At 38.0% G+C, this 19543-nt stretch overlaps 1 protein-coding gene across 5 annotated transcripts in view; it reads left to right on the top strand.

Moving 5' to 3' along the window:
- SP100 (SP100 nuclear antigen) overlaps positions 1 to 19543 on the top strand; it is a 99531-nt gene that overhangs the window by 22718 nt on the left and 57270 nt on the right. For 4 of the 5 annotated variants that reach the window (XM_047869564.1, XM_047869563.1, XM_047869565.1 and 1 more), the window contains exons 2-3: positions 16913 to 17075; positions 18834 to 19002. In XM_047869564.1, the coding sequence (XP_047725520.1) occupies positions 16913 to 17075; positions 18834 to 19002 (332 nt within the window). Of the gene's footprint in view, positions 1 to 16912; positions 17076 to 18833; positions 19003 to 19543 lie in introns of those variants that run through there. The other variant, XM_047869566.1, reaches the window with a different exon arrangement.

Here is a 19543-nt window from a genome sequence, read left to right as displayed (position 1 = left end):
ACCATTCCTCTGTCAACCACCAGTTTGTTCCCTGTATTTAAGAGTCTGGTTTTTTTTGGTTTTTGGTTTATTTTGTTTTGTTTTTTAGATTTTGCATGTAAGTGAAATCATATGGTATTTATCTCTTTGTGTCTGACTTATTTCACTTAGCATCATACTCTCTAGGTTCACCTATATTGTCATGAATGGCAAGATCTCATTCTTCTAAAAATTAAAAATAGAAATACCGAATGATCCAATAATTCCAGTACTGGGTATTTACCCAGAGAAAACAAGAATACTAATTCAAAAAGATAAATGCACCCCTATGCTTAATAGCCAAGTCTTGGAAGCAACCCAAGTGTCCACTGATTGATGAATAGGTAAAGAGGATGTGGTGTATAAATATAGTGGAATAGTCCTCTTCCTCTATTTTTGAAATAGCCTCTAACCACAAGGTCTATTTCATCTTTGAGACTCAACATAGTACTTTTTATTTTTCTTGTAAAATCTCTGGGCAGTTTATTTTCGTTATGTTGCAGCCTGTTTAGCTTCTACTTATTATAACTTATTGAGACTTATTTTGTGTCCAAGATTATTATTATTGTTTAAAAATTTTTTAACATTTATTTATTTTTTGAGAGAGAGAGGGAGAAGGGGCAGAGAGAGAGGAAGAGACAGAATCTGAAGCAGGCTCCAGGCTCTGAGCTGTCCGCACAGAGCTCAACATGGGGCTCGAACTTAAGAACCTCAGGATCATGACCTGAGCTGAAGTCGATGCTTAACTGACTGAGCCACTTAGGCGCCCCTTTTGTAGTCAAGATTATAATCCATACTGATACACATTCAAGGACATTGGGGGAAAATGGTGTGTTACTTGTTTTTAGGTCACAAGATGAAATAATAAATTATTCTTGTTAATTTATCCAGAGCCTGTATATTTTGATCATTTTTGGAATATGTGAAGAGTCAAAAATCAGAGGTGAATTGCTTTTCAACATCCATAAAACATTTGTTTCATTATTTGTTTCTTAATTTTTGCTTTGCTATGATTATGAATACCATTATTTTTTGTTTTGTTTATATTTGAATACCATAACTACCTTTCTTTGATTTTACAAATTTTGTGTCACTTTGTCTTTTTTGTATCTTTTCTTGGATTCCATTTTTGATCTGTGTCTTTCAATATTATCCTTTTTTTTTTTTGCATTTCCATTTAATATTTTAAATATATTTTTCATATGGGTATTTTTTTCCTTTTTTAACTTTTAGAACTCCTATTGTTTTCCTTGTTTGTTCTCTCTGAAAAATGCAAGGTGTGTTTTCTTTTTTTTTCCTTTATTTTTTAGTGTTCCATAGGGTTTTATAGAGTCTGATTTCACTGAACCTGTAGTTTCTAGAATAATTTTCTGCAGGTAGATACTGTACTCATTTTGTTAGATTAATACTGTATTTCACATTTTTTGTGCTATTGTAAATGGTAGTATTTTATGTTATGTTATTTCATTTTATTTTAAAGATTATTTATTTCTGAGAGAGAGAGAGAGAGAAAACACAGCAGGGGAGGGGAAGAGGGACTGAGGATCCGAAGCAGGCTCTGCACTGAGAGCAGTGAGCCCCACATGGGGCTGAAATTCACAAACTGTGAGCCAAAGTTGGACACTCAACCAACTGAGCTACCCAGGTGCTCCTGGTAGTAGTTGTTTTTTTTTTTTTCAAATTCCAATTGTTCATTGCTGGTATACACAAAAGCAGTTGATCTTTGTATATTAACCTGTGTGCAGTGACCTTGCTTATAGTCACCTATTAGTGCCAGGAGATTTTTTTTTTTTTTTGGCAATCTGAGATTTTCTACATAAACAATTATATAATCTGCAAATAAAGACAATTTCTTCCCTCCCAAATTCTATACGTTATTTTTTTCTTCATCGTCTGCACTAACTACACCTTTTAGTAAGATGTTGAATAGGAGCGGTAAGAGAGGACATCTTTGCCTTGTTCCTGATCTTAGGGAAAAGTGTGCCAGTTCTCTCCAGTCTATTAGCTATAAGGTTTTTTTTGTAAAGGTTTTTTGACTTCATGTTGAAGAAGTTCCTCTCTATTTTTAGTTTACTGAGAGTTTTTACATGAATAGGTGTTGGATTTCATTAAATGACTTTTTTGTGTCAGTTGATATCATTCAAATTTTCTAGTTTAGCCTGTTGATGTGTTAGATGAGTATACTGATTGGTTCTGAATATTGAATGAGCCTTGCATATCTAGAATAAACTCCACGTGGTTGGAGTTAATTTTTTTGCATTGTTGGATGAGATTTGCTAATATTTTCTTGAAGACTTCTGGATGTATAGTCTGAGAGATATTGGTCTGTAGTTTGTCTTTATCTGGTTTTGGTATTACAATAGTGCTGGGCTCATAGAAGGAATTAAGAAGTGTTCCCTCTGTTTCTATTTTCTGGACAAGACTGTGGCGAATTGGTACCATTTCTTCCTTAAATATTTTGTAGAATTAGCAAAAATACCTGAACCTAGTGCTTATCTTTTTCAAAGTTATTCATTACTGACTCAGTTTTTTAAAAAGTGAGCATAGGTCTATTCAAATTACCTCTCTTTGTGTGAGTTTTGTGGGTTTCTGTTTTTCTAGGATTTTGTTCATTTTGTTTGACTTATCAAATTTGTGGAGACACCTTTGTTTATAGTATTCCTTTGTTATCTTTTTAGCATCCATGGAATCAGTTGTGTGATCTTACTTTCACTTTGACATTTTGTGTCTTTTCTTTCTCTCTCTTTTTTTCTTGGTTAGCCTGGGTAGAAGGTTATCAATTTTCTAAATCATTTCCAAGAACTAGCTTTAGGTTTGGTGGAATTTTCTGTTATTTCCTATTTTCAATTTCATTGATTTCTGCTCTAATTTTTGCTGCCTTACTTCTGCTTTAGGTTTAAATTGCTCTTTCTTTTCCAGTTTTCTAAGTGGAGAAACTTAGATTATTAATTTTGAATCTTTCTTGTCTTCTAATATATGCATTTAATAGAATGCATTTCTCTCTAATCATAGCTTTTTTTGCATCCCACAAATTTTGGTGAGTTGTCTGTTCATTTTTATTTAGTTCAAAATATCTCTAAATTTTTCTTGAGATTTGTTTGATCCAGGTGTTATTTAGAAGTGTATCTTTAAATCTCCAAGTATTGGGTACTTTCTAGCTCTTTCTGTTATTGATTTGTAGTTTAATTCCTGTGTTGTCTGAGAAAATACTTTATGATTTTTATTCTTTTCAACTTTTTAAGATGTGTTTTATGGCCTACTGTGTGCTCTGTCTTGGTGAGGGTTGTTATTCTGCGTGATTTGGGGGAGTATGTGTATTCTCATACTCCAACAACAGCAGCAATTCTGCTGTTGTTGGATGCAGTATTATAAAAATGTCAAATAGATCAAATTGTTTGGCAAAGATGTTTAGGTCAATTACATTCTTATTGCTTTTCTACCTGCTTGATCTATTAATTACTAAAAAAGGGCTTTTCATGTATCCAACTGTAGTAACAGATTTGTCTATTTCTATTATCATTTTATCAACTTTTAGCTTCCATAATTTGATGTTTTGTGTTTAGGGAGATATATGTTAAGGATTGTTATGTCTGCTTGGAAAACTGACCCCTTTATCATATGAAATGCTCTCTTTCTCCTTGATAATTTTTCTTATTCTGAAGTTTTTTTGTATGGAAATAATGTGGCTACTCCATCTTTTTTGTTTGTTTATTTGTTTGTTTGTTTGTTTGTTTGTTTATTAGTGTTAGCATGGTATCTCTTTCTCCATTCTGAACCTGAGTCCTTTATTTATGGGTTTTTCTGGGTGACAATACTGGTTTTTCTGGGTTGGGTCTTGTTTTTGCAGTCACTTTGACAATCTCTGCTTTTCTTTTTTTCTTTCCAAGTTTTTAATTAATTTCCAGTTAGGTAACATACAGTGTAATATTAGTTTCAGGTGTAGAATTTAGTGATTCATCACCTACACCCCACGCTCAACACAAGTGCCCTCCTTAATACACATTGCCTATTTAACCCATCCCTCTGCCCACCCCCCTCCAGTAACCATCAGTTTGTTCTCTATAGTTAAGAGTCTGTTTCTTTTCTTCTTCTTCTTTTTTACCATTTAATTTAATTTATTTTTTAAATTTACATCCAAGTTAGCATATAGTGCAACAATGATTTCTGGAGTAGATTTCTTAATGCTGCTTACCAATTTAGCCCCCCCCCCCAATAAACCCTCCAATAACCCTCTGTTTGTTCTCCATATTTAAGAGTCTCTTATGTTTTGTCCCTTCCCTGTGTTTATATTATTTTTGCTTGCCTTCCCTTATGTTCATCTGTTTTGTCTCTTAAAGTTCTCATATGAGTGAAGTCATATGATTTTTGTCTTTCTCTGACTGACTAATATCACTTAGCATAATACCTTCCAGTTCCATCCACATAGTCGCAAATGGCAAGATTTCATTCTTTTTGATTGCCAAGTAATACTCCATTGTATGTATATACCACTTCTTCTTTATCCATTCATCCATCGATGGACATTTGGCCTCTTTCCATACTTTGGCTATTGTTGATAGTGCTGCTATGAACATTGGGGTGCATGTGTCCCTTCGAAACAGCATACCTGTATCCCTTGGATAAATACCTAGTAGTGCAATTGCTGGGTCGTAGGGATAGTATTTTTAATTTTTTGAGGAACTTCCATACTGTTTTCCAGAGTGGCTGCACCAGTTTGCATTCCCACCAACAATGCAAAAGAGATCCTCTTTCTCCACATCCTTGCCAATAGCCTGTTATTGCCTGAGTTTTTAATGTTAGCCATTCTGATAGGTGTGAGGTGGTATCTCATTGTGGTTTTGATTTATATTTCCCTGATGATGAGTGATGTTGAGCATTTTTTTTCATGTGTCAGTTGGCCATCTGTATGTCTTCTTCGGAGGAGTGTCTATTCATGTCTTTTGCCCCTTTCTTCACTGGATTATTTGTTTTTTGGGTGTTGAGTTTTTTTTTTTTTTAATTTTTTTTCTCAACGTTTATTTATTTTTGGGACAGAGAGAGACAGAGCATGAACGGGGGAGGGGCAGAGAGAGAGGGAGACACCGAATCGGAAACAGGCTCCAGGCTCTGAGCCATCAGCCCAGAGCCCGACGCGGGGCTCGAACTCACAGACCGCGAGATCGTGACCTGGCTGAAGTCGGACGCTTAACCGACTGCGCCACCCAGGCGCCCCTGGTGTTGAGTTTGATAAATTCTTTATAGATTTTGGATACTAACCCTTTATCTGATATTTCATTTGCAAATACCTTCTCCCATCCTGTCAGTTGCCTTTTACTTTTGTTGATTGTTTCCTTCGCTGTGTAGAAGCTTTTTATTTTGATGAGGTCTCAATAGTTCATTTTTGCTTTCATTTCCCTTGCTTCCAGAGACATGTTGAGTAAAAAGTTGCTGCAGCCAAAACAAAAACAAAAATTCATATAAAGTGATACAACACTTTAATATAATACAAAATAATAAAGAAAATACAGAATATAAAGAAAAATAAATTAACCTGCACTTACGTTTGAAAACCTTTGTGGCTGGTGTGAGGAAACAGGAGAGAAGAGGGTTTGTGTAGGATGACTTTCATTATCACTAACGGAATCACTGCTATCTATTTGTTCAATAGAAACTTTTTCTGCATGGGGGCCATTTATATGCTCTCATGGATGTTGACTACGGTAAAGTATTAATAAATTCTTGTCATATACCATATTTAATGTAACTGGCAATAAGGCAGCAGAGGAAAGGGTCTACATCCACAGGCAGCCTGACCTAGAATGAAGCAAATCATTCCTGAGCTTACTCTTATATGGAAAAGCAAAGGACTGTCCATAGGTGCTTTGAAGTGACAAAAACTGATACTAGTGCCAGTTGTGGGCACCTTCCAACATTCTGAAAAATCACTGATTTCTGCCAAACACTGTGGCCTGAGACTGAGCATCTGAGCATGGGAGACGATCACCCACGAGGCCTCAGAGAGAGAGAGAAGAACCACTGGCTCAGTTGTGATCACGTGATGTTCAGCATCATGTACTACTCATATTGCAGGCCATTGCTTGTTTATCAAGTTAAAATTTATTAGAAACGTTTGCTCGTCTTGTGGAATACTCACAGAACAAGTTACTCGCAATCCAACCTTTTACTATATATGTGTTAAGTCCATCTGGTCCATTGTCATTAAAGCCATTGTTTCCTTATTGATTTTCTGCTTACATGATCTGTCCATTGATGAAAGGGGGGTAGTTAAAGTGCCCTACTGTTATTGTATTATTATTATAAATGAATTCCTTTATGATTGTTATTAATTGTTTTATATATTTGTATTGTTTCATGTTCGGGGCATAAATATTTACAATCATTAAATTTTCTTTTTGGATGGTCCCCTTTATTATGATATAGTGCCCTTCTTCATCTATTGTTACAGTCTTCGGTTTAAAATCTAATTTTTCTGATTAAGTATTGCTACTCTGGCCTTCTTTTGACTTCAATTTGCATGATAAATGTTTCTCCATCTCCTCACTTTCAATCTGCAGGTGTTGTTAGGTCTAACATGAATCTTCTATAGGCAGCATATAGATGGGTCTTGTTTTGTTTTTTATAGAGCATTTAGTCCATTTACATTCAGAGTGATTTTTTTAAGCGATTAATTTATTTTTTTAAGTGTATATACAAGTTTGCTAGCATCTAGTGCAATAACAATTTCAGGAGTAGAATCCAGTGATTCATCCCCTACATATAACACCCAGTGCTCATCCCAATAAGTGTCTTCCTTAATGCCCCTTGCCCATTTAGCCCATCCCCCCCACCCACATCCCCTCCAGCAGCCCTTAGTTCTCAATATTTAAGAGTCTCTTATGTTTTATACCCTTCACTGTTTTTATATTATTTTTGCTTCTCGTCCCTTATGTTCACCTGTTTTGTATCTTAAATTCCACAAATGAGTGAAGTTGTATGATATTTGTCTTTCTCTGACTCACTAATTTCATTTAGCATAATACACTCTAGTTCTATCCATGTTGTTGCAAATGTCAAGATTTCACTCTTTTTGATTGCCAAGTAATACTCCATTGTATCTGTATACCACATCTTCTTTACCCATTCATCTGCCAATGGACATTTGGGCTCTTTCCATACTTTGACTATTGTCCATAACACTTCTATAAACATTGGGGTGCATGTGCCCCTTTGAAACAGCACACCTGTATCTTTTGGATAAATACCTAGTAGTGCAATTGCTGGGTCATAGGGTAGTTCTATTTTTAACTTTCTGAGGAACCTCCATATTGTTTTCCAGAGTGGCTACACCAGTTTGCATTCCTACCAGCAGTGCAAAAGAGATCCTCTTTCTCTGCATCCTCGCCAACATCTAGTATTGCCTGAGTTGTTAATTTCAACCATTCTGACAAGTATGAGGTGGTATCTCATTGTGGTTTTGATTTGTATGTGCCTGATGATGAGTGATGTTGAGCATTTTTTCATGTGTCACTTGGCCATCTGGATGTCTTCTTTGGAGAAGTGTCTGTTCATATCTTTTGCCCATTTCTTCACTGGATTATTTGTTTTTTGGGTGTTGAGTTTGATATGTTCTTTATAGATTTTGGATACTAACCCTTTATCGGATATGTCATTTGCAAATATATTCTCCCATTCCTTTGGTTGCCTTTTACTTTCACTGATTGCTTCCTTCACTGTGCAGAAGATTTTTATTTTGATGAGGTCCCAATAGTTCATTTTTGCTTTTGTTTTCCTTGCCTCCAGAGATGTGGTAAGAAGTTGCTACAGCTGAAGTCAAAGAGTTTTTTTCCTGCTTTCTCCTCAAGGATTTTGATGGCTTCCTGTCTTACATTTAGATCTTTCATCCATTCTGAGTTTATTTTTGTGTATGGTGTAAGAAAGTGGTCCAGGTTTATTTTTCTGCATGTTGCTGTCCAGTTTTCCCAGCACCATTTGCTGAACAGACTGTCTTCATTCCATTGGATATTCTTTCCTGCTTTGTCATATGGCCACAAAGTTGGCCATATGTTTGTGGGTCCATTTCTGGGCTCTCTACTCTGTTCTAGTGATCTAAGTGTCTGTTTTTGTGCCAGTACCATACTGTATTGATGATTATAGCTTTGTAATACATACTGAATTCCGGAATGGTGATGCCTCCAGCTTTGGTTTTCTTTTTCAGGATTGGTTTGGCTATTTGGGGTCTTTTCTGGTTCCATACACATTTTAGGATTGTTTGTTCTAGCTCTGTGAAGAATGCTTGTGTTATTTTGATAGGGATTACATTGAATATGTAGATTGCTTTGGGAAGTGTTGACATTTTAACCATATTTGTTATCCCAATCCATGAGCATGGAATATTTTTCCTTTATTTTGTGTGTGTGTCTTCTTCAACTTCCTTCATAAGCTATAATTTTCAGTGTATAGATTTTTCACCTCTTTGGTTAGGTTTATTCCCAGGTATTTTATGGTTTTTAGTACAATTGTAAGTGGAATCAATTCCTTCATTTCTCTTTCTGCTGCTTCATTATTGGTGTATAGAAATGCAACCTATTTCTGTGCGTTGATTTTATATCCTGCAGCTTTGCTGAATTCATGGATCAGTTCTAGCAGGGGTTTTTTTGTGAAATCTTTTGGGTTTTCTATATAGAGTATCATGTCATCTGCAAAAAGTGAAGGTTTGTCTTCCTCCTTGACAGTTTAGATGACTTTTATTTCTTTGTGTTGTCTGATCGCTGAGGCTAGGACTTCTAATACTGTGTTGAATAACAGTGGCAAGAGTGGACCTCCCTGTTGTGTTCCTGACCTTAGAGGGAAAGCTCTCAGTTTTTCCCCATTGTGATGATATTAGCAGTGGGTCTTTTGTACATGGCTTTTATGATCTTGAGGTATGATCCTTCTATCCCTACTTTCTTGACAGTTTTTATCAAAACTGTATTTGTCAAATTTGCTGTATTTTGTCAAATGCTTTCTCTACATCTATTGAGAGGATTATGTGCTTTTTGTCCTTTCTTATATTAATACGATGTATCACACTGATTGATTTGCAGATATTGAAGCCAGCCCTGCATCCCAGGTATAAATCCCACTTGATCGTGGTGAATAATTTTTTAAATGTATTGTTGGATCCATTTGGTCAGTATCTTGTTGAGAATTTTTACATCCATGTTCATCAGGGAAATTGGTATATAGTTCTCCTTGTTAGTGGGGTCTTTGTTTGGTTTTGGAATCAAGGTAAGCTGGCCTCATAGAATAAGTTTGGAAGTTTTCCTTCCATTTCCATTTTTTGGAACAGCTTCAAAAGAATAAGTATTAACTCTTCTTTAAATGTTTGATAGAATTCCCCTGGAAAGCCTCCAGCCCTAGACTCTTGTTTTTTGGGATATTTTTGATTACTAATAATATTTCTTTGATGGTTATGGGTCTGTTCAAATTTTCTATTTCTTCCTGTTTCAGTTTGGTAGTTTATATGTTTCTAGGAATTTTTCCCTTTCTTCCAGATTGCCAATTTATTGGTATACAATTGCTCATAATATTCTCTTATTATTGTTTGCATTTCTGCAGTGTTGGTTATGATCTCTCCTCTTTATTAATTTTATTTGGGTCTTTTTCTTTTTGATAAAACTGGCTAGGGGTTTATCAATTTTGTTAATTCTTTCAAAGAACCAGCTCCTTGTTTCATTGATCTGTTTTACTGTTTAGGTTTTTTAATTTCGGTAGCATTGATTTCTGCTCTAATCTTTATTATTTCCTGTCTTCTGCTGGTTTTGGATTTTATTTGCTGTTCTTTTTTCAGCTCTTTAAGGTGTAAAGTTAGGTTGTGTATCTGAGACCTTTCTTCTTTTTTTTAGGAAGGCCTGGATTGCTATATACTTCCCTCTTATGACAGCCTTTGCTGCATCCCAGAAGTTTGGGACTGTGGTATTATCATTTTCATTGGCTTCCGTGTACTTTTTAATTTCCTCTTTAACTTCTTGGTTAACCCGTTTATTCTTTAATAGGATGTTGTTTAGTCTCCAAGTATTTGTTGTCTTTCAAAATTTTTTCTTGTGGTTGATTTCGAGTTTCATAGTATTGTGGTCTGAAAATATGCATGGTATGAGCTCAATCTTTTTGGTACTTGCTGAGGGCTGATTTGTGTCCCAGTATGTGATCTATTCTGGATAATGTTCCATATGCACTCGAGAAGAGTGTGTATTCTGCTTTAGGATGAAATGTTCTGATTATATCTGTTAAGTCCACCCGATCCAGTGTGTCATTCAAAGCCATTGTTTCTGTGTTGATTTTCTGCTTAGGTGATCTGTCCACTGTTGTAAGTGGGGTGTTGACGTCCCCTACTATTATGGTATCATTTTCAATGAGTTTCTTTATGTTTGTGATTAATTGATTTAGATATTTGGGTTATATCAGGTTGGGGGCATAAATGTTTACAATTGTTAGATCTTCATGTGGATAGACCCCTTAATTATGATATAGTGCCCTTCTTCATTCTCTTCTTACAGTCTTTATTTTAAAGTCTAGATTGTCTGATATAAGTATAGCTACTCTGGTTTTCGTTCAGTGACCATTAGCATAATAGACGTTTCTCCATCCCCTTACTTTCTGAAGGTGTCTTTAGGTCTAAAATGGGTCTCTTGTAAACAGAATATAGATAGATCTTGTTTTATTTTCCATTCTGTTACCCTGTGTCTTTTGGTTAGAGCATTTAGTCCATTGACATTTAGAGTGAGTACTGAAAGATATGAATTTATTGCCACTGTGTTGCCTGTAGAGTTGGAGTTTCTGGTGATATTCTCTAGTGCTTTCCAGTCTTTGTTGCTTTTAGTCTTTTTTGTTTTGTTTCATCTTTTCTCCCCTCAGAGAGTCCCTCTTAAAATTTCTTGCAGGGCTGGTTTAGTGGTCACAAACTCCTTTAGTTTTGTTTGTCTGGGAAACTCTTTATATCTTTTTCTATTCAGAATGATAGCCTTGCTGGATAGAGTTTTCTTGGCTGTAGACTTTCCCCGTTCAGCACATTGAATATATCATGCCACTCCCTTCTGGCTTGCCAAGTTTCTATGGAGAGATCTGCAGCTAGACTTATGGGTCTTCCCTTGTAAGTTAGTGACCTCTTTTGTCTTGATCTGCTTTTGTTCATTTTGATGAGAGTTCTCTGTGCCTCCTGGATCTGGATGTCTGTTTCCTTCCCAGATTAGGTTAGTTTTATGCTATTATCTCCTGAAATAAATTTTCTGCCCCCTTTTCTCTCTTCTTATTCTGGGATTCCATGATATGATGTTATTATGTTTGATGGAGTCACTGAGTTCCCTAAGTCTATTCTTGTGTTCCATAATTCTTCTCTCTCTTTTGTTCAGCTTTATTATTTTCCATTATTTTATCTTCTATATTACTTATTCATTCCTCTGCTTCTTCCATCCTTGTGGCCACTGCATCCAGTCTGTTTTGAATCTCAGTTACTGCATTTTTTATTTCTGACTGATTATTTTTTAACTGTTTCTTTTTTTTTAATATGAAATTTATTGTCAAATTGGTTTCCGTGCAACACCCAGTGCTCATCCCAACAGGTGCCCTCCTCAACGCCCATCACCCAATGAGGTTCTCCCTGATGTCTTCCATGCTTTTCTTAAGCCCAGTGAGTATCCTGATGATTGTTGCTTTAAATTCTCTGTCAGGTATGTTACTTATATCTGTTTTGATTAGATCTCTGGCTGAGACCTAATCTTATTTCATTTGGGATTAATTCCTCCATTTTGACATCTTGTCATCTCTGTCTTCTTCTCTGTGTTAGAAAAGCTGCTTATGTTTCCTGCTTCTGCGAGTAATGGCTTTATGAAAAAGAGGTCATGTGGTATCCAGGGCCTGGTGCTTCAGGAAGTGTTTCTGGTATGTGCTGCGTGCACTCTGCTGTTGTGTTGTGGCTGCTGTATCCTTCAGGCAGGCATCTGCAGAGGCTCTCCTTGCCTGCAATGGGCAGTGTTTGGTTCTTGGTCAAATCATGGCAAGTTTTAATGAGGCGTGGTCTGGTCTGCTTGTTAAATGGGACCTGATGCTACTTACACTAGAACTGAAGCCTTGCAGAACAGTCTGCTCAGGAGATGTGGTGTGGGCAGGGGTTTCTGCTGGTCTTCTGGGGAAGGGCCCTGCCACGCTGGGACTGAGGCAAACTTGACCGAGAAGGGCAATATGAACATAACGCAGGGGTGTGCGATCTGATGTAAGCAGGCTAGGCAGCCCGTGTCAGTGCTGTGCTGTTTATTAAAAGGTGGTTCTGTGTTGATGCTGAGGTGCAGGGGAGGGAAATGGCATCAGCCAACTGCTTTTTCCCCAGAGAGGGGTCTCCATGTTTGCTGCTCTCAGGAAAGCACTCCCAGAAGAGTGAATATTCTCCCCCTGTGCATTCCAGGCATTTTTCACTGTTTTCATGCTGTCTGCCACTGGGTTGCTTGCCTGCATTCTCTCCTGGAGCAGCACATTTCCCGCAGGGCTCTATCCCAGCCAACCCTGCTGACTTTTAAAACTCCAAACTTTGGGGAAGTGCTCTGGTGAGGGCCTACACTGGTCTTCTGGGGTAAGGTGTCACCACACTGGGACTGAAGGAGGTTTGGCCAAGAAGGGCAGTCACACCTTCTTGGAGTGCAGGGGTGTGGGACTTGGAGCAGGCAGGCTAGGCAGCCAGTGTTGGCATTGAGCTGCCCGGGTCAGGTGGTTCTGTGCTTATGCTGAAGGGCGTGGCGGGGTGGGGGATGGAAATGATACCTGCGGGCAACTTTGTCCCATGGAGAGGTGTCTCTGTGAATGCCTTCTCTCAGGGATGTGCCCCAAGGAGGGCGAATAATCTCCCCACTGTGTGCCCAGGTGATCCTCAAGTTGTGCTGTCTGTCCCGGTATTGTTTCCCTGCCTCCTTTCCAGGAGCAGGGCAGTCCTCTCAAGGCTCTATCCCAGCCGTGCCCAAAGACCTTTAAAACTCACTGGAGTTCACTTCAAGCCCCATTGGTTGCAAGAACTCACTCAAATCAGCCCCTCTCATTTCCCCAGCCAACGGTTCTGAGGAAGTATTCTCCTCGTGCATATCTCCGTGTGCCCCTCTCTCACCTTTCTTTGCAACCAGGGCTTTCTCTCCTCTGCAGCATCCCACCATCCCTTTCTCCCCCAAACCATGTCTCCACACTTCCTACCTTCTTCACTGTGGCCTCTTCTCTCCCTCTACTTGTTCAGTGTGTTCTGTCAGCCCTCAGGCTGACTTGTTGGGTTTTCAGAATGATTTGTTATCTAGTTGTGTTCAAGGGACAAGATGAGCCTAGGGTTCTCCTACTATGTTACCGTCTTAGCTCCTGCACCAACAATCTCTGCTTTGAATTAGAACGTTTACACCATTCATACTGAAAATACTTATTTACATATTTATTAATATCTACCATCTACATTATTGTTCTTTATTCATTACATTTGCTTTGTTTCTTTTTTCCTTCTTTTTCTACCTTGTCTGGTTTTAAGTTAGCATTTTATATGAGCCCATCTTATCTTTTCTATTAATATATCAGTCATACTTGTTTTCTTTAATTTTTTTAATGTTTATTTTTTGAGAGACAGAGCATGAGTGTGGGGGGCGGGTGGCAGAGAGAGAGGGAGTCACAGAATCCGAAGCAAGCTCCAGGCTCTGAGCTGTCAGCACAGAGCCTGATGTGGGGCTCAAACTCACGAACTGCAAGATCACGACCTGAGCCGAAGTCGATGTTTAACCGACTGAGCCACCTGGGTGCCCCCTAAGTGCTTTTTTTTTAAAGATTGGAAACAAGACAAGGTAGTCCATTCTCCCCACTTTTCTTCAACATTGTGTCTAAACTCCTAACCATTACAATAAGAAAGAAAAAGAAATAATTGTTGGGGGAAAAAAGTAAGGGGGTTTTACTTGATTCTTTATTTTCTATAAAATCCAAAAGAAATATATAAACACATTATTAGAATACAAGAATTTAGGGGCGCCTGGGTGGCGCAGTCGGTTAAGCGTCCGACTTCAGCCAGGTCACGATCTCGCGGTCCATGAGTTCAAGCCCCGCGTCAGGCTCTGGGCTGATGGCTCGGAGCCTGGAGCCTGTTTCTGATTCGGTGTCTCCCTCTCTCTCTGCCCCTCCCTCGTTCATGCTCTGTCTCTCTCTGTCCCAAAAATAAATAAAAAACGTTGAAAAAAAATTAAAAAAAAAAGGATACAAGAATTTAGCAGGCTTATAAATACGTGGTTAACGTTTTTGAAAATTAGTTTATTGCCATACAATTATAACAAGCAATTTAAAAAGCAATACCATTTAAAGCAATGCCAGTTTTAAAAAAGCAATACCATTCTTAGTTAAGAGTAAATTTAATGAGAGATGTATATGACTTCTTTATGAAAACTATAAACATTTCTAGACAAAATTAAGGAAAACCAAATAAATGGAGAGCTATACAGTGTTAACAGACTGTAGTTCAATATCATTAAGATATCAGTTGTTACCAAATTTATCTATAGGTTCAAAGCAAACCCTATAAAAATCCAAAAGGCTTTTCTTGTAGAAATTGACAAAATGATTTTAAGAGATATATAGAAAGCCAAAAGAGCTAGAAAAGTCAAGACAATTTTTCCCGAATTGGCTTCAAGATTTTCTATAAGCTACACTGTGCAAGCCAATATGCTGTTGGCATAAGGATAGGCAAATAGATCAGTGGTGCAGAATAAGAAGTCCAGAAATAGAGCCATGCCTACATTGTAAGTTGCTCTGTGAATATTTTCATTAACTTGTGATAGGCAAAGATTTCTTAGTACCTTAAGGTTTTTACCACAGAAAAAAAGTGATGGATTTGGCTTCATCAAAATTAAAAATTTCTCCTCATCAAAACACACGGTTAAGCAAATCTCAGACTGGGAGAAAATGTTCATAATACATAAATCAAACAAAACAATTCTTTCCATAATATAAAACAAGCTGCTACACATCAGTAAGTAGTAAAAGATAACTCAACAATAGAAATCGGTCAAAGACTTGAACAGACACCTTACAAAACAAGATGCATAATTGCCAATGAACGTATGAAAGTGTGCTCAACATCATTAAAGTAATACAAATTAAAACTATCTAAGATACCACATCATACACATGAGAGTGGCTTAAATTAGGAAAACTGTATCTAATAGGTTCTAAAAGACAGTTTGGCAGATTCTAAAATAGCTAAGCATATTCACACCATGCCCCACTCCTAGTTATTTACACAAGAGAAACGAAAGCATCATGCCATAAAAAGATGCGTACAAGAACAGCAGCTTTCTTCACACGAGTCTCAAACTGGAATCAATCTAAATAACCATCAACAGGAAAATGAATAAGCAGATTGTGATAGGTCCACACAATGGGATACCTTCAGCAACAGAAAGGAACAGACTTCTATTCATCCAACAGCATGGGTAATGAGCAAATGTCAGGCACAGAGCATACATGATGTATGATTATTCCATGTACATGAAATCCGGTAACAGGCTAAATTCGCACATGGTGATAGAGAGGTCAGCAATGTTTGCCTTTGAGAGGTTGCCTGGATCCAGGGGGTCAGCTTGCAGGTGGAGAGGTTAGACGTACACTGTTCTATTTGCCATTTTTAAATTAACACATAAGTTTCCAGCACCATCCCTTGTGATCTCCACTGCCTCTTCAGGGTTCTTCAGGGCAAACCCATTGTTTTTCTGACCTCTGGGAGCATCCTTCACCTACAACAGCAATTAGCACCCCTCTGCCCACTTTTGTCTACGGATTTTGATGGAAATCTCTCTTGTTCTCATTGCCCAGCGATTCTCCTTGCCAGTGTGAATCCAATTTCTTTATTATCATTTTTAGCAGGGTTTTTAATAAAAGACAAGACACATGCTTCTTTTCAACCTGCAGTCTTTGAACTGAAACTTGTTTTTTCAGGGATGTTTCACAATAATGTGACATCATTATTCCCTGAGGCACGCTAAGTACTGGGAAGTGGCAATGATTCTCTTCTGGTTTGACAAAGAAAGCTTCTGAGTCTTCATGATACAAGATGTTGATTAAAACATTATTATCAGAGCAATAAAATGATCAACTAACAACTGGAATTACAGACCCCAGTTTAAAATTAATTTCACAGGAAACATCAGTGATTTCTGAAATTCAGGTGCCTGAAAAGATTCACTAGCGCAGACAGATTTATATTAACACAAAGCAGGGCAGATGTCCCAGGAGAAATGTTTGATATTCTTGTGAAATTATCAATTTATACTGTGTCATATCATTATTAACCACATCCTATCCTTTGTAAACTAGTTTTATAATATTAGCAGGATGGCATTTCTCTTAACAGCTCTACATCAGAAAGGGGACAGCTTGTTTTTTTCTTTCTGATATTATTTTTCTCTTAGTTGTTAGTTAGGAAGTATTTTCAAGGTTAGATTTTTAGTCCATTGCTTTCTTTTTTTTTCAAAACTGTTTTATTTGAGTGTGGTTTATTCCATTGCTTTTCATTCCTCTGTTCACTATATCTCAATTTTGTTTAAATTTAATTTTTTTAATTACAAAAATATTTCAGATATGTGAAGATATCGTTACAATGGCTTTGATCCAGACAGACTGGAACAGACTTTTTCAATCCTGCATTTAAGTCTTTCTTTTTTTTTTTTTTTCTTTTATTTCAGTCTTTCTTAACCCTTATGTTTTCTTCATAATATCTTTGCTTATTGCTTTAATTCCATGTATTCTGTCTCTACTCGGGACCACTTAACTTATATACGTTAGTTTTTCACAGCTTATCCTTTATATATGAATCTTACAGCCACTACAAACATCTTGGAAATCTCGATGACCATTTTCATATGGTATCCTTCCTTCCTAGGGTGTCTGCAGAAGACCAGAGCATCGATGACAGACTCATCTATGAGACTGTATTCAAACACTTCAAAAGACACAAGGTGGAGATTTCAAATGCAATAAAAAAGACATTTCCCTTCCTTGAATGCCTCCGTGACCGTGAACTCATCACCAATAAAATGTATGAAGTAAGTGACGTATGTTATGTCACGATATGGTAAACTGGCCCCAAATGAAATTGTATTTTAATACCCTGGACGTAAACATCAAGCACAACTGGCTGACTGAGGAGTCTCCTATGAGTGGGAGGCCTTTCCAAGTATTGTTGTAAGTGTTTCCTATAAAGCAAAAAGTGAAAGGAGAATCAGTCATCACCAGAGGCAGCCCTGCTTCTCACTTAGGGACTGGAGCTCCATGGTGCCCACTGGACTTGGATCTGAACCAGGAGTTCTCCAGAGATGCATAATGCCTTGTAGGAATGCATAGAATATAACATAAACTAAGAATTAAAGGTAATTTTAATGAATTGCTGTGTAACGTAAATGAGTTAATTTAATAGAATAATAATTAACACATTTCAATGGACATCAGTTTGAGTCCTTAGATCTGAAAACATTAAAGCCTACAGGAAACTGGTGTCCTGTTAGGACAAAATGTGGGAATTGATGATTGTTATTCTTTCTCCAGCAGTTTTCAGTTATTAGGGTTCTTTTCCTTTTTTTCTTTTTCTCTTTTTTTTAATGGTACCTCTGGAGTCTTGGAATTTGGGTGAATTTTAGTAGTAGGCATTAATGGAGATACAGAGATGCAAGTCTTCCTTTTTTAATGTTTATTTATTGATTTAAAAAAAAAATTTTTTTAACGTTTATTTATTTTTGGGTCAGAGCATGAACGGGGGAGGGGCAGAGAGAGAGAAGGAGACACAGAATCGGAAACAGGCTCTAGGCTCCGAGCCATCAGCCCTGAGCCCGACGCGGGGCTCGAACTCACGGACCGCGAGATCGTGACCTGGCTGAAGTCGGACGCTTAACCGACTGCGCCACCCAGGCGCCCCTATTTATTGATTTTGAGAGTGAGAGAGCAAACACAAGCGGAGGAGGGGCAAAGAGAGAGGGCGAGAGAGAATCCCAAGCAGGCTTCTCACTGTCAGCACACAGCCTGACTAGGGGCTCGATCTCATGAACCGTGAGATCATGACCTGAGCCAAAATCAAGAGTTGGACACTTAACTGACTGAGCCCCCCAGGTGCCCCAATGCAAGTCTTCTCTTTGCCCTATGAATATGCTTTCTCTACGGCCACGTTCACAAAAGGGGAGAACTGTCACCTGCTTTCCTTGAGCTCTTTAAGGCCAAGTCAGTCCTGGGGAAAAGGCAAGGATTGTGCACGTAACAGGACAGCTGCTCATCATTCCTAAACATGTATTCCTAAAACATCTGGCCAGGTTCTTAAAGGGCTACATATTATTTAACTTTGAAACTGTTACTCTTCATAGGTGCTCTCACATCTAACGTAAATGACGGTGAGGAGATCAGTTTTACAAGTGAATATTTTTAAGGAGGAAGGAGTTACATACAAATATGTAGAAATTCTAAAACTTTATATGAGGGGCGCCTGGGTGGCGCAGTCGGTTAAGCGTCCGACTTCAGCCAGGCCACGATCTCGCGGTCCGTGAGTTCGAGCCCCGCGTCGGGCTCTGGGCTGATGGCTCGGAGCCTGGAGCCTGTTTCCGATTCTGTGTCTCCCTCTCTCTCTCTGCCCCTCCCCCGTTCATGCTCTGTCTCTCTCTGTCCCAAAAATAAATAAAAACGAAAAAAAAAAAAACTTTATATGAGAAGGTACCTATGGAGGGAACCTGGAATACATTACCCATAAAATCACTTTCTGGGGGCTCTTCTGTAACTTGGAAGTCTGTATTTATATTTTCTCTATTCAATATTTTTTTAAGGATTGTCAAGATTCTTGTAGAAACCTGGTCCCTGTACAAAGAGTGGTGTATAACGTTCTAAATGAGCTGGAGAAGACATTTGACCTGCCACTTCTAGAAGCATTGTTCAGCGAGGTCAACATGCAAGAATACCCTGATTTAGATCACATTTATAAGAGCTTCGAAAATGGTAATTAGGCTTATTATCTACCTTTTGATGTTTTATATTTTTTCTTTTTTTCTTTTTTTTTTTTGGACAGGTGTAATTGAGCCACTACAATTTGCTACATACAGTGCCGGGCAGTGAGGATATAAGAAAACACAAATCATGAGCCTTCTTAAAGCTTATGGTATAATGGCTATGGTACAACACCCACCTGGAGGTCTGCTTAACTAGGCCTTTAGACTCACAGGATAACCAGAAGCAAATGGCATCAGATTGACTTAGAAGGACACATTACAGGAAATACAGCATCCCAACAGGCCAATAGCAGTTGCTCCTCTTCTGTGGAACTCCTTGCAGTGGTCCACACTGCAGTCCACCAAGTTGACTACTACCCAACTCAACTGTCAGCTTAGCTGTGGATAAAGGACCCACCCCGGCTTAGCAGCACCATGCCCATGGGTATCAATATCTCATGTAACAGGGCTGTAGTTGCAAGTTTCAGGGACCTCACAAGGGACAAGGAGAGTTAAAAGAGTCACCACACTGAAGGAAGACCAGAGTGTGC

The sequence above is a fragment of the Prionailurus viverrinus genome, chromosome C1 (genome assembly GCF_022837055.1).
Source record: "Prionailurus viverrinus isolate Anna chromosome C1, UM_Priviv_1.0, whole genome shotgun sequence".
Classification (NCBI taxonomy): domain Eukaryota; kingdom Metazoa; phylum Chordata; class Mammalia; order Carnivora; family Felidae; genus Prionailurus; species Prionailurus viverrinus.
Note: the sequence above shows the minus strand (reverse complement) of the source record. Positions and strands in the feature narration are given on the sequence as shown.